The 16,206-nt window shown below is 38.4% G+C and overlaps 1 protein-coding gene across 1 annotated transcript in view; it reads right to left on the bottom strand.

Annotated features, from left to right (window-relative positions):
• Positions 1-16,206, bottom strand: part of LOC103042479 (endothelin-converting enzyme-like 1) — a 65,645-nt gene that overhangs the window by 3,035 nt on the left and 46,404 nt on the right. Inside the window, exons 11-18 of the mRNA XM_007247686.4 lie at positions 15,380-15,483; positions 10,255-10,313; positions 9,659-9,710; positions 7,427-7,494; positions 5,572-5,696; positions 4,624-4,689; positions 3,210-3,305; positions 1,074-1,150 (exon numbers count right to left, since the gene is read on the bottom strand). Of these exons, the coding sequence (XP_007247748.3) occupies positions 1,074-1,150; positions 3,210-3,305; positions 4,624-4,689; positions 5,572-5,696; positions 7,427-7,494; positions 9,659-9,710; positions 10,255-10,313; positions 15,380-15,483 (647 nt within the window). The remainder of the gene's footprint in view (positions 1-1,073; positions 1,151-3,209; positions 3,306-4,623; positions 4,690-5,571; positions 5,697-7,426; positions 7,495-9,658; positions 9,711-10,254; positions 10,314-15,379; positions 15,484-16,206) is intronic.

The following is a 16,206-nucleotide window of genomic DNA, read 5'->3' as shown; positions in this document are numbered from 1 at the left end:
TGAGGGCGCAAAAAGGCATGAACTAATTCTCTTAATTAATCATGGGTGTGTTTTGGACATAACATGAAATAAACTAATCAGTGTAGGGAAGTCTTCATTCCCTTTAAGAGGCAGCTGCACTCTGACCTTGGCACGTTCATATCTTAACAACGCTGCACTTTTGCGTGTCTCAGCAGAGGATACTGATCTGTGTGTTCATGCTGTGAAAGTACGCCAGCAGCTCATTTAAGGGAACCGTGATGTTATTTTATTCTTTATTTTGTTTATTGTTGAGTTAAAAGTTGGGTGGTGCAGCGCATCTGTGTGTGTTTTTAACGAGTGGGGTTGTATGTGTGCTGGAGACACACAACGAGCACAGTGCCCCTGGATGGCTAACATAAAATTGGGCGGCTGAGTGTTGACTGTTGTGAATTTATTCAGTCAGTGGAGCACCTGTGTGTTCCACCGCTAGATATTTACTTGAACACACCTCACTTCCAAACCATTACGCCCATCAGTGTAGATACATTCCTAAACTAAGAAGCTATTTTAACTGCGCAAGCAAACAAAAAGCAGGACAGTGAACAAAGGAACACATGGGATATATGTACAAACTGGAAAACTGGAAACACCTGGGGAAGGAAACGAGGGGGCGGGGTAACAGTACAGGTAGGAATACTAATGATCGGGCGGGGCTAGGGCCGAGGGTTGTAGTATATATCTATAGCTCTATTTGATTAATGTTCTAACACATATTATGGCAACAACTACTCAACAAAGTAAATAAAAAATACTGTAAGAAATGAAGGCCAGTCAATATGAAATATTTTAAGAACTTAAACATCCTTAAATGAAAGTATCCCCAATTTTAGTCGCAAAGTCCATCAAAAATGTTATGATGAAACTGGCACTTTTTAGGACTGCCCAGGAATTGAATACCAGGAGTTCCCTCTGTTGCACAGGATAAATTACTACATGATTCCTTATGTGTTCCTTCATAGTGTGGATGACTTCAGTATCCATTTGCAATGTAGATGCATGTAGATAAATGCATTTTTTTTTACTGGTACTGTATTTAATGGATTATTTTTTACCTGTAGTGTTCTGGTGCATGTTTGTCAGTCAGTAGCTGTAGGTATATGGATTGAGATCTTCTCTTCATACACCAGTTCTGTTATGAGAAGAGAAGAGAAGAGAATACAATGTAAATAAGTAAAAGGCACAAGACAGAAAAGTAAAAAGTGACATTCTGCCTTAAAATGAAACAATAAAATCCACAAATCTTGGTTGATGATATCAAAGAAGCACTATTTTAGCACTACTGTGAAGCAGAACTTGGAAAAAAATACTTAAAAAAGTATTGCAAAATCTCTGTGAAAGAAACTTTTGCTTTTTGACACGAGCATTAAAATCTCATTTCATTTCAAACAGCACAGTGAACAATGCTGGGAGTAGTGGGGTCTACTACATATTTCAAAGAGAACCTGTAAGACCAGAGGCTGGTCATTATCTGCAGAAGATATTAGGCTGAGCTGGAGGCATACAGTAATATCTTCTGTGGATTGAAGGCTTCTGTCAGCACTAAACGTGGCTGAACATTCACGCTGTGCCCAGTAGTTCTAGCTAAACGGTTTGGCACTCATTTGCTCAGAGTAGAGAGGATAAAACCTGTAATACCTTTAACAGCAATATTCTCATATGGAGAAGTAAGAATGTAGAAAAAAGAAATCAGTCCTCTGAAACCTGTGCTGAACTTCTTCCAAAAATGGTACTGGCTTAGAAAGCGTTACGGCTGAATAAACTCAAAGGCAGTGCCAATATCCTATACTGCAAATCTTCACTGTCAAAATTAACATCTATTCTACATTTTACTTGTACTGTAAATATCTACAGTGGTGTAAAAAGTGTTTGCCTCCTTCATGATTTTTTTATTTCGTTGCATGTTTATCACTTCTTATGTTTTAGATCATCAAACAAATTTAAATATTAGTCAAAGACAACACAATTAAACACAAAATGCTTTTTTTAAATTAAGGTTTTTATTACTAAGCAATAAAAAAAAATCAACTGTGTAGAAAAAAAAAAAGATTTTGCTCCCCAAACCTAATAACTGGTTGGGCCACCCTTAGCAGCAAACAAGCGTTTGCGATAACTTGCGATAGGTCTTTCACATCTCTGTGGAGGAATTTTGGTCCACTCTTCTTCACAGAATTGTTGTAATTCGGTCACATTAGAGGGTTCTTCAGCATAAACTGCATTTTTAATGTCATATCACAAAATCTCAATAGGATTCAGGTCAGGACTCCAAAGTCTTCACTTTGTTTTTATTTAGCCATTCAGAGGTGGACTTGCTGGTGTGTTTTGGATCATTGTCCTGCTGCAGAACCCAAGTTCATTTCAGCTTGAGGTCACGAACAGATGGTCGGACATTCTCCTTCAGGACTTTTTGGTAAACAGCGGAATTCATGGTTCCATTTATCACAGCAAGTCTTTTTTCAGTTCCTGAAGCAGCAAAACAGCCACAGACCATCACACTACCACCACCATGTTTTACTGTAGGTATGATGTTCTTTTTATGAAATGCAGTGTTACTTTTATGGCAGATGTAATGGGACTTACACCTTCCAAAAAGTTCAACTTTTGTCTCGTCAGTCCAAAGAGCATTTTTCTAAATGTCTTGGGGATAATCAAGATGTTTTCTGGCAAAATTGAGATGATTCAATGTTCTTTTTGTTCAGTGGTGTTTTTTGCTTTTGAACTTTCCTATGGAGACAACTTTCGCCCACCCTCTTTCCTTAACTGAGAAAAGTAAGACCTACAGTTTTTTGGATGTTGTGGGGTCTTTTGTTACATTTTGTATGAGTCGATTGGATTTTTTTTCTGCCTTAATAATGAAAATCATCATTTAAAAACTGCATTACATGTCTATTTGTGTTGTCTTTGACCAATATTTAAATGTGTTTGATGATCAGACACATATAAGAGTGACAAACATAAGAAATATAAAAAAATAAGAAATCATGCAGGGGGCAAATGTGAAGAGCTCCCTCTAGTGCAGGGTCAGTTTGCTGTTATTCTCGATTTTATAGCAGCTTTTTATTTTTGTTTATAATAAAAAAAACTCTTATTGTAATATGAAAGTTTCTAAATCTGTCTGTTGTATAAAAAGAATAATAGAAATAATAATACGGCACTAGGGTGAAGATGTGTTCTTGAGTAGTTTTGATTACCTGTGCAAACGCTATGAACAGCAGCTGTTCATGTGTGTATTTGAGACCTGGTAGTGGCCTCTCTGGACCGTGTTCCCTTATCCACTTCTGATACGCCTGCAGAAAGAGAGAGAGAGAGAAGTGCAAAAAGAAAGAGGAAAAAACAAGTGAGTTGAGTTAAAGTGGTTCCTTTTTAAATGAAATAAACCATTTAAATGAAATCACCAGACTCTCAATAATATACATAGCATGGTGGCACCAAACATCGGCCATTTCAGTCAAAATATTGGAAATCTAAGCTTGCTGTAAATAAACTGAAGTGATTTTCTTATCCAAATAAACGGTTTTCAGGGGAGAAATCTGTGTAAATTAACACCCATAAAACAAGGGCCATGATAAATGTAAGGATGAGGGCCAGTATAAAGATTTACTTAATTCAATTACATTGCATTAATCTACTTCATGTACCATACCAACACCAGATCTACTTAATGTAAGTAAAGCATCAACAGTATTCAGATGCTTCACTGCTGCTACTGCACTGATATGTTGTTGATACATTGATGATATGTTACTGACATTTATTAAGCCCTACTGAGTTTATTAAGCCCTAAACTAAACCCTAAACCATATTTTTTCCATTAGTAGCTGAAATGTGTTTCTCTGAAGTAATGAAATCTCAGTAATGAAATACCAGTCCTGCTTAATTGTTTCTATAAACATTTCCTAACCTTTAAAAAACGCTTTTATTGTGGTAATTTCTGCCTCTGCAGCGCCCTCTCAGGTTCAGTTGTGCTATATGTATCTGTGGATGATGTATCTGTGTACATTGGTAGGAAATTACTCTCAATATGCAGATCAGACGCTGATGTCCAACCGTCTAGGTCTCACCGATATCAGAGGCAAACTGAGCTCAGCCAATCAGCTTTTCCTTCTGCCTCACCCCTAAACCCATACATCAACCAGTGCCCCTCCCAATCTACTCCTCCAATTTTTTAGCTGATTTTTTTAAAATTTGAGCTGAGGGTGGATTCAGCATAAATCAAAAAGTTTAGTTCCATATTTTTATTTACAAGGTACCACTCAAAATAAAGCACTACCAAAAAGAAAGAAAGAAAGAAACTAAAGAACAAGAAAAGAAAGAAGGAGGAACAGAACGTAAAACACTTTTATCCGATTCAGTATTCAGCCAGTCTAACTGGCCGTAATGGAGCTCAGTGAGGAAGAAGTAAAGAGGAAGAAAGGGGAACAGCGGGGCAAGAGGAAAGATGTAATCTGGTGACCGTACATCTGTGAGGGAAGAATGAGAGTGAAGGAGAGAAAATGAGAGGGCGTGTTGAGGTCAGCGGTAATAAGACGTTAGGCCGGTTGCCATGGCAGTGGGAGCTCTCATATCCTATCGCTCTGATTGATTGACAGGTAGATTGGGACTCACGTAGTAGGAAAGCTTCAGCCCCCCGAGATCAGCAATGTTCTCACCGAGGGTGAGACGCCCGTTTACCTGCACACACACACACACACACACACACACACACAATAAAAGAGAGAGAATAAAACGGTGTACCAGTACAAGACAAAAGTTTGCACAGAGCTGAAAAAAATTGCAAAGACATTTTTCATCTAAAAAGCACAATTCAGCAGTCATCCAAACTATCAAGAAAAACATATGGAATTATTTAGTAAACAAAAAAGTTTTATATTTTAAATTCTTCAAAATAGCTCCTCTTACTCAGTTTTACACGTCTAAACTCGTCAAGAGTTAATTCCTTGAAATTCTTGCCTCTTAATGTGTTTGAGAGCATCAGTTGTAAAGTTGTGAAGAGGTAGAGTTGGTATACAGTGAATAGTCCTATTTGAGTAATATTCTAATCCATATTATGGATATGCAAGAACTACTCAACTACTTTAAGTAAAAAAAAAGTAAAAATGTATTTGAAGAAATAAAGGTCAGTCAATATGAAAGTCATTTTTAAGAACTTTGAAAGTATCTTTAAATGCAGTCACAAAAAAGACAATCAAAAATTTTAGGATGATGAAACTGGCACTCATCAGGAACACCCCAATAAAGGAAGAGCAAGAATTTACTTTGCTGTTACCAGACTCAGAAAGCGCAAGTTAACAGCTCCCCAGATAAGAGCACATAAATGCTTCTTTACAGAGTATGTTGGTTTGTTTAACACTTTTAATTTACTACATGATTCCTTATGTGTTCCTTCATAATCTGGATTACTTCAATATTCATTTACTAATGTGATCTGAAGATGCAATGCAAATGCAATATTTTATTACTGAATTAATTGTTTAAAACAATGTGCTAAGATGCCTAAATCCTCTGCAGGCTACAGTGTATGTACATGTATATACTGCAGTTGTCTGCTCTCACCCGCTGGTTGTAGACGGTAAAGTTATCGTACAGTTTGACGATGCACTCTGCTTTCTTCTGGAACTTTCTGTAGGACTCCTCCGTCCACCACTGCTTCAGGTTGCCGTAGCGGTCGTACTGCCCTCCTATCGACACGCACAGACACAAAATCACTCGTCTGTACAAGCAGATCTGACATGATTTAATTTCCACAAATATAAATGTAATGCAGCATTAATATTTATTGAGCAGCAAGAATCATTTTGTGCAGCGCAGCCTTTTATTATTAGCCTTTATTACTGCATATCAAAGAAATAAACATGCATGCACACACACACACACACATCCTCTCTCTCTTTCTCTCTCTCTCTCTTTCTTTCTCTCTCTCGCTCTTTGTGTTTGTGATTCTAGATAACTTTATTAGCTTTATTTGCATGATGGTAATCAGGTTGTAATATTGCCACATGACTTTCCCAGCACTGGAATTATATCTGGACATATTTGTGTCTGATAAACAAGACAGTAGGTGGCATTATTAGAAATAACAACATCAAAGACTCACAATAGTTATAATAGCAACCAAAATAACAATAATATTAATAATAACAACTCGAAAGAAAGTTGGGTTGCAAAAGCTGGTTAAACTATCAATAAATCTGAAAATAATTTACAATTTATAAAGTAAAAACTTTATATATGGTTAAATATGCTTGTTTTCTTGCTTGACTAGGTGGTTGCCATGGTGCTAGTGTTGGTTTATATTCTAATCCAATATGTTTCTGTTTCTGTTCACAGATTCTACTAAGTGGTTGTCATGGTAACCCAGGTGGTTGTTGAATGGTTCCTATGGAATGGATCAGTAGATGCTGAGTGGTTGGTATGGTATTGTAGCTTATATATATATTAGGGCTCATAACACTAAAGCGTTAAAGAACACGATTAATTTGGAATCCATAACAGGTTCACTTGAGAGAGATCGTCATCTTGTCTCATTCTGACCCAACTATCAAATATACTTCTTTTTAGCTAAGCTAAACTAATGAAAAAATCAGTTTAATCTGATATATTAGATTGCTAATATACTGCTATGAACAAATGCTGTCTCTGCTGCTGCTCCATGCTGTTTAAACACTAAGAGCGTGGTCTGTGTGTTTACTGCATTCACTGCTCACATCTGCGCTGCATGTCCCATTGAAAAAACTGTGTTTAAAAGTGCCACAGCAAATTTTCAGCGTTCTGTGTTAAAGCAGCTTCACACTGCACAGATATTCACACTGAAACACAGAATCTTCTCTCTATATTTACTTTCTTGCTCCCGTGCCAGACAGCTCTGACCAATCAGAGAGCATAATATGCTTGAGTGGATTATTGGTGCGCATTTTGGTGCATTTAGGTTTATGCCTGTGTGAAACCAAACCAAACAAATGAAGAAACGCTCCAAATAAACAAACTCATCAACTGATCCGGACCATAGAAACTTTTACAACTACAGGTGTGAAAACTCTCTTTTATAATCAGCTAATTAAGCTCTAATTCAGAAATCCTTCCAACCAAGCTGAGATGTTTACAATAAAGTAAAAAACAGTTTCCTCTGTGCAATTGATCATGCATTCTTTATTCCAGCGCCACACATTGGCTTTATCTCCCCTCAAAAATACAAGTATATACTAATATTTTAACTGACATCACTAATATAAATATAATTACATTTTACATTTCTTATTTGTGTGATCAATCCCAGTTAATCACAGAATGCTGTGTGCATTAAAAGTTATTTTTCGTGTATTTTTTTAAATCGATTGAAACCACTAATATATAAACTGTATTCAATTAATTTCAATATTAATATTAATATTAATAAAAAACATATAATTACCCCAGTCATCATAGCCGTGGGTTAGCTCATGCCCGATGATTGCTCCAATCCCCCCGTAGTTGAGAGACCTGAAGAAATCAGAAGAAAAAAGTGTAAGTTGAACCTGCATCAGTGAATATTCTCCAGTAGGGGGCAGCACAGTCTCTTCTGTTAACAAGGTCAGCCTTGGGGGACAGGTGCCAACTTAGCCTACAATTTGTATGGAGGTTTTGTTTCTAAGTACGTGTAAATGTGTGTGTGTTAGTGTGTGTGTGTGTGTGTGGAGGGGGGGGCAGCATTCTAATGCCTGCCTGCTGACTTTGTGAAGGGAGATCAATACAGCGATGGAAGTGTCAACCTCTGATTACAGACTCCCACAACAGGCCTGCAGACAAACACACACACACACACACACACATATACTAATTGTCACAACCTGAGTTAACAGACCAGAACATTTCTCACAATGACCCGGAGAGCAAACAGCTTTTCCCTAGGATACACCTACACACAACTACACACACACACACACATATACACACACACACACACTGATACCAACACACACTCCACACCCCCTCGAGGGACGACATTATTGTAAACGATCGTGGCTGATGGCAGTATTAAGCTAGATGTGGGAGGTGGAAGCTCAGGGAGGTAGCACTGGAATGCAGAGGACTATACCAAGCTCCTCACAGCCCATAACTATTTAACAGCAGAGAAGACTGGACAAGATATACAGCTCCCGAAATAAATAAGAAACCACTTTATAAAAAATAAATAATCTGTCTTTATTATTTACAGGTCTATCTTTGAATAAGTGTAAAATAAATACTGATGTTTTATTCTATAAACTACTGGCAGTGAAAACCTCTGGAATGTAATCCAGAGGAAGATTGATGGTCACTCACAAGCCATCAAACGAAACTGAACTGCTTGAATTTTTGCACCAGGAGTGGCACAAGGTCACCCAAAAGCAGCGTGTAAGACTGGTGGAGGAGAACATGCCAAGATGCATGAAAACTGTGATTAAAAATCAGGGTTATTCCACCAAATATTGATTTCTGAACTCTTCCTTAGTTAAGACACTCGTATTGTATTACGATATGTATCCAAATTTGTTTTTCTTTTTTCCTTATTTTGACCATTTCTCATTTTCTGTAAATAAATGCTCTAATTAGGAATATTTTTACTTGGAATTTGGAAGAAATGTTGTCCATAGTTTACAGAATAAAACATCAATGTTTATTTTCCTTAAACTTATACCTATAAATAGTCAAATCAGAGAAACTGGTCATTTTAAAGTGGTCTCTTAAAAAAAAACACTGGCTGCGCTGCAAGAATGCAATGAACGTCTGACCTGTGTTTTCTGTTTCCAAGATAGCAATAAACCAGAAATGTACTTGAACACACCTCATTTCCAGAACACCACACCCATCAGCGTAGATATATTAACAAGTACTGTTGCTATTCAAACAATGCAGGAGGAAGGCATGAAAATAGATATAAGATATGATATAAGATATATGTTTTTGGTGGAACTTGATGATCTTAACCCAGTTTTTGTATAACTTTAGGGTTTAATTGTCATAGGGTAATGAAGGATTAGATTATTATTAATATTATAATTTGCTGCTGATATGAATGGTTATAATTATGATAATAATAACGATAATAACAATAATAATAATAATAATATATAAAGTGGACTTTTCTCTTTGCACTTGAATCTAATCCTTGATTGTCCCGTAACAAAAAGATGTAAATTTCTTTTACAATCTCTCTTTACTTTCATTTGAGATTTCTATTTTCTGTTCTTTTTTTCTTATCTTTTCAATAGCCTCTGTTATTGGTCACCCCTCTAAAAAGGTGAGACAAGAGTGTGCTGCTTGCTATGGCCCTATATACCACTGCCAACAGGTGTGCCTGGTTTGCACTGATCAATTCTTGGAATTCTGGGATTTAGAGTTCCCATGCGCAGCTGGCAGCACAGACAGACCCCTTATATTAATGTCAACCAGATTTCCTTTTTTTTTTTTAAATCCACATCTGTCTAATGTCGTTTTTTGTTGGTTATGTGACTTAAATTCCCATCCAAAATTAACTTCAAATTTAATATTTGTCCAGCTTGTTTCTGGCATCAAATTAACATCCAGGGTCTGCTGGGGACAGACAGGACTGGCTGGATAGATGCAATCAGGAATGGATGAGAGGAGTTTAGGAACAGATTGGGAAAGATTTAGGAATACTCACTGCGGGAATTCTGGATCATACAGAGTCGGCTGGAGAATTCCTGCTGGGAAGACTGCAAAACAAATTCCGCCGTCAGAAAGAGAGAGAGAGAGAGAGAGAGAGAGAGAGAGAGAAAGAGACATAGAGAGAACGAGATTTAGAGTAAGTGTGTGTGAGAAAAAGAGCAATAGAGAAAGAGACAGAGAGAAAGTAAGAGAGAAATAGTGTGAGTGTGTGAGTGAGAGAGAGAGAGAGAGAATTGAGAGGTGACAAGAGTGATGGAAAGAGTGGGAGACAGGATAAAAACAAGGCTTTGAGTTAATGGCTGCGTTTCCTTTTTTCCCCTCTTACACTGTTTTCTCTCTCTCTCTCTTTCTCTCTCTCTCTCTCTCTCTCGCTCTCTCACTCTCTCTCTCTCACTCTCTCTCTCACTCTGTGCATGTATTGATTCTCTGAGAGGAAAATCTAATCCTCAGACAGACACAGACACCACCAATAACCAGCCACAGCTCATGACAGAGAGAAGAATGAGATCTGTGTGTGTGTGTGTGTGTGTGTATGTGTGTGTGTGTGTGTGTGTGCACGTGGTGCCCATATGAGACCACAGCACAACTTACCCATCTGGTTCTTATTTGGGAGATAGTACGCATTCAGCGCTTGGGGTGGGAGAAGCCACCTGTGGAAACACACACACACACACAGTGTTTACTCTGGGTATTTGCACATCTTGTGAATATGAAAACGTGCAGAAATCCAGAAGCATCTGTTTGTAGATTATTTTCACCCCCAACAGCTGAATCAGACCGAATCATATTCTTGTATTTCTCATAAAATACTCAAATAAGCAATCCTACCACACACACATACACACACACACACACACACACACATACAGAAATAATCAGTCATGCAGAAGAAGAACATGAAACACACTGTATAATGCTACTTGCTACTTACTGCTAGACCTGTTGAATATAAATGTCTTGTGTTTGCTAGTTTCTTGGTAGATGTACAAACATTGATGATTATTTGACCTTTTACATTCAAGCATTTTACAGCTGTGGTCATTCTGGTGTGGTGGGAAGCAGTTTGATCAGTGCTAAAAGTATATTCACTCACCCAACCAAATACATTCATTCAGGTGTTCCAATCTCTTTCATGTCCACAGGTGTATAATAATAAAAGCAGAAGCTAGGCATGCTGGGACTATTTCTACAATCATTAGTGAAAGGATGGGTCTCTTTCTCTCAGGAGCTCAGTGAACTCCAGCACTGTGCAACAAGTCCAGTTGTGAAATTCCACTACTCACTACTAAATATTCCACAGCCAACTGTCAGTGATATTATTATAACACAGTGGAAGAGACTGGGAACGACTGCGACTCTGTGCTCTGTCAGTGTAAAATCTTCCTCTACCTGTTTAATCCCCCGTTTGTCTAATAAAGTAGTGTTTTATATAATTTAGAAGTAGTTCTGATGTTTGAGGTGTGAGCTGCACCATAATAGAGTTCATTTCCTCTATTTATTACAGTAGTTTCTAATTTAAAACTCATCGAAACTACACTGACAATTTTCTAATAACATTTGAAGAATTTACTCTAGCCAGTTCGCAAGACAAGCATTTTAACTTGTGATTAATCGTGATTAAAACAGTATATTTATGAGATTAATCAGATTCATTTTTTCAATAGGTTGACACGACTAGTTTTAAGCCACTCACAGAATGTGTGGCAATTCTAGAAGCAAACGCTGCTGTGACTGAAGAAACTAAAAAATAAAAATGACATAAAAACACTTTCAAAGATTTAAAAGGAGAAAATAGTTTATAGATAGTTTAAATTTTACTAGTTTAAATCACTTCTGAAGACGTATACATGTAAAACATCCACCATATTCAAGCTGTAACAACCAGCATCCCATATAAAATTCCCCACGAAATTTCAACATTTTACACAATTTTTGGAAATCCTCCTAATTATTTTTCACATACCAAAAAGAGAACATATCCCTAAAAAGGATGACCACTCAAAGAGCCTTAACACGTAATTTCTGCAAATTTTCTTATATTTAGGTTTATTTTCTCTACAGACCACTGTTTTTCCCTCCAGAGGCGGCTTCTACTGTTAACATATTTTTAACTGTATTTTAACTTTATTTGCTTATTGCTTTGTTTATTAATGTATTATTTGCTTATTTGCGCCTGAGAATCACAGACCTGCTGTATTCCAAACTACCTCCTCTCAAAGACACACATTACCATTTTTGTTCTTTCAGCAGACGACCCCCTTTTTCATCTGCTTCTTACATTATGTCTTCAATCTTCTGTGACTAATCAGATGCAGAAATGCAGTAGATCTAAAACAGTGGTGAACTTAAATTCACCTGCAAAACAACAAAGACTGGACCAAACATCTACAGCATCTCCTCGAAATCTTTATATTTGGTCTCTTTTGTTTCAGTTTAAAATAATTTAACACTGTGTATGGAGTCATATAATAAATCTTTGTAACTCATCAGTGTTAACAATATTTTTTTCCCCAAATGTGTTCATAAAAAAAAAACACTAAAAGCCCTATCTTACACCCTGCGCAAGACAAGTTGCGATGCTCATTGCTATCTTACACCCCACCAGCAGTCTTTAACGACTTCCACCTACCTTGTTAAATAGCAAAAGTGCTTTTGAATATATCTATGCTGATGGGTTTGGTGGTCTGGAGATCAGGTGTGTTCAGGTAAATTTCTGGTATATTGCTATCATGGCAAAGGAAAATATAGAAGCAGAACTTACTAAGGACAACCTAGACAGATGTCAACCGACGTTCATTGCTATCTTGGCAGTGAATTGTCAACACAGATGCATCCCCAAAGCATTTACAAAAAAAAGAAATTAAGGAGCAGGTCAGTTTCCTCTGCTGAGAAGCGATTGACACTTCCAGGTAGCTGCACCCCTCAAAAAGCAATCCGCCAAGGTCAGAGCGCACCTGGCTCTTAAAGGAAATGACACACCCCATGATTAATTAGGAGAATTAGTAGATGACTTTTGCACATTTTGAGGTGTACTTTTCCCATCGTTATGATAGCAAAGACACACTGACACGCTCTTTATCAAGCAGCATGGCTCACCTATAGATCACTAAAATAGTCCCCTATGAATCTTACTGTGTAGAAAGTTGACGGTTGATTAGGTGTTAAATCAGTATATACAGATCTGTGGGACGTCTGAGGACCTTCTGCTTTAGGATTAGGATTTATATGTAAATATTATATCTAAAGATCACATGGAAACAATTATAATACACTAACTCTCATTGTCTATGAGATAAACCACCACAAATGCCACTTCTAATGAATCTGCTATCAACTAAAAGCCAAATTCATTGTTAAAAAGTGTGCAGCCAAGTATAACAAGCACTTGATGATTATTTTAATGCAATATAATCTCAGCTGCGAGACCTGCTATTTTACACAGGGTGATCACTGGGCTACAAAAACTAATAAAAAATTCACTCGCAAAACTTGTATAAAAGAATGTAATATGCTTGAGTTAGTGGCCTGTGACTTTTTTAATATTGGGATGCTTTTATTCAACATGAAAGTGTATCTGTTCTTTTCAAAATACTTTTTAGAGGTTTTCGAGAGCATGTGGAGCTGCTGAAAAGACAAAAGGCAGCTCCACACTAGCAGACTGCATGAAGATGACCATGTACTTATAGACATGCAGTTTATGCTGATGTGGATGGGGTGGGATGTATGAGGGTGGGGTGGGATGTATGTGGATGGGGTGGGATGGATGTGGATGGGGTAGGATGGGTTGTATGTGGATGGGGTGGGGTGGGATGGATGTGGATGGGGTGGGATGGATGTGGGTGGGGTGGGATGGATGTGGATGGGGTGGGTTGTATGTGGATGGGGTGGGATGTATGTGGATGGGGTAGGATGGGTTGTATGTGGATGGGGTGGGATGGATGTGAGTGGGGTGGGATGGATGTGGATGGGGTGGGATGGATGTGGGTGGGGTGGGATGGATGTGGATGGGGTGGGTTGTATGTGGATGGGGTGGGTTGTATGTGGATGGGGTGGGATGGATGTGGATGGAGTGGGATGGATGTGGGTGGGGTGGGATGGATGTGGATGGGGTGGGATGGATGTGGGTGGGGTGGGATGGATGTGGATGGGGTGGGATGTATGTGGATGGGGTAGGATGGGTTGTATGTGGATGGGGTGGGATGGATGTGGGTGGGGTGGGATGGATGTGGATGGGGTGGGATGGATGTGGGTGGGGTGGGATGGATGTGGATGGGGTGGGTTGTATGTGGATGGGGTGGGATGGATGTGGATGGGGTGGGTTGTATGTGGATGGGGTGGGATGGATGTGGGTGGGGTGGGATGGATGTGGATGGGGTGGGTTGTATGTGGATGGGGTGGGATGGGATTTAAAAGAGATAAGAAAACATTGTCAGCTTTGTATTGCACTTTGTATTGTTGTTACATCTGTTGTCTACAAAACCTTCAATAAAGTTAGCAAAATAGCAAAAAAAAGAACTGTTTGGGCCATATTTTACTGATGTGTTGGTGAGCCATCAACCTTGCACCATGCAGCTTGATTTAAGGGGTGTCGGTGTGTCTTTGCTATCTGAACGACGGGAAAAGTAAAAGTAAAAGGTTTGTAAGGCTCAAAACGCACATGTACTAATTATCTTAATTAATCATGGGTGTGTTTTGACCGCAAGGTGAGATAAACGAATCAGCGTGTCACTTGACATTCCCTTTAAGAGCCAGGGGGGCTCTGACTTTGGCGGATTATTATTTTATTAGCGCGGCTACCTGGACGTGTCCAACACTTTTCAGCAGTGAAAACTGACCTACTCTTTCACGCTGTGAAGGTGCACCAGCAGCTCATTTACGGAAACAGCAATGTGCACAGCTGTGTATGCATGGTGCCCCGGTTTTGGCAGATTGCAATGAACATCTGATTGTTGACGACTGTCTAGGTTGTATTCAGTCAGTGTGCACCTGTTTTTTCTACCTGTTGGTGTAGATATATTCAGAAGCATCATTGCTGTTTAAACATTGTTCTTAAAGGGAATGGCAAGTGACACGCTGATTGGTTCATTTCATGTTATACCCAAAACACGTCCATGATTAATTAAGATAATTAGTACATGTCTTTTGCACATTTCAAAATGTACAAGGTTGTTCTTTTTCTGTCATTATGAGAGCAAAGACTGATAAAACACTGATATGACCGAAATCAAAATGCATGGCTCGCCTAATGATCACTAAACTAGTGCCCCCATTAATTTCACTCTGTAAAAAGCTGACTCCAACTCCCATAATCCTAAACAAAATCCTAACATTTGCAATTTCAGTGTCAAGTTAAAGGGGCCTGTGACTTGGGGCCTCAGAATTCTACTAATGAAGAGTGGAGCTGCTTTGAGATTAATGTTAATGGTGTATAAATATTGATTTCTTAGCATGGGTAACCCTATCACTAGCATTGTAAGCCTGTTGGGAGCAGCAGCTTAAAGTGCAGCTTAAAGTGCAGTATTTCAGAATGCTGGGGGAAAATGGAGGTAGGCTATTCAACAAAAGTTCATACTCGTGATCATGTTTCACTACGACCCAAGTCCATTTTACACCAGATTTCTCCTTTAAGTAGGCTTCTTGAGCAAGTTCTTCAGTAGATTTGTTATGCACTGTGTTCAGCTCTGTTTTCTATGCCGTAGCTCACTCAGTCACTCACGTTGTCTTGTCCACCTCCTTGTGGATCTTTTTGACGGACAGCTTGATGTTGTACTTGATGCTGTTGAGAATGTTCTTAAAGTAGGTCTTCTCACTGACTTCAAACTTCAAAAAAGAGAGAAAGACAGAAAATAGGATTGAAATGGGCGTCAAATGGGAATTTCACCCCATTTATGGGGTGAAATTTATGCATTTATGCATAATTAAGTGGTTAAGATGTATTTCAGGTTACTCAGAATGCTTTGATATAAAACTGAATTGGAATTCTTCACAGTGGAGGTCTAAAACACATCCTGTTTAATGAATGGCGTCATGAAGACAAATGACCCCAAAAGAAACTTCTTTATTATCATTTCTCTACAATAAACAAGTTCATATTAAACCACTTGAACTGAAATAAGAACTGAGAGTTGGGCATCCTAGAATGTAGCCACTAATACAACTTCTAGTAAAGTTTTATGGTCAGATAAGACAAATACTAAGTGTTTAGGCCACTTGTGGGGGACTAAAAGTAAAACATTTAACCCTAGGAACACTGAACCAACTGTTAAACATGGTGGTCGGAGCATCATGCTCTAGGATTGTTTTGTTACAGAACAGTATATTATAGAACTCATTAGCTGACCTTCTACGCCCAAAATTGTCTGCTTCTGATCTAGTCAGTTGAATTTGTGGACTTAGCTGGGAGTTCCACCAGAAGAATGAGCCCAAATAAACATCAGAGGGGCTAACATTAAGTTTTTTTAATAGTTTCCCTGAAGTTTGCTTGTTAACCCTATTAAAATAATAGATTCGATCCAGCTATCTCCTGATCATAGTGGCAGCCCC

This window comes from Astyanax mexicanus, chromosome 18 (genome assembly GCF_023375975.1).
Source record: "Astyanax mexicanus isolate ESR-SI-001 chromosome 18, AstMex3_surface, whole genome shotgun sequence".
NCBI classification, from domain to species: Eukaryota; Metazoa; Chordata; class Actinopteri; order Characiformes; family Acestrorhamphidae; genus Astyanax; species Astyanax mexicanus.
This window is presented reverse-complemented; position numbering and strand designations above follow the sequence as displayed.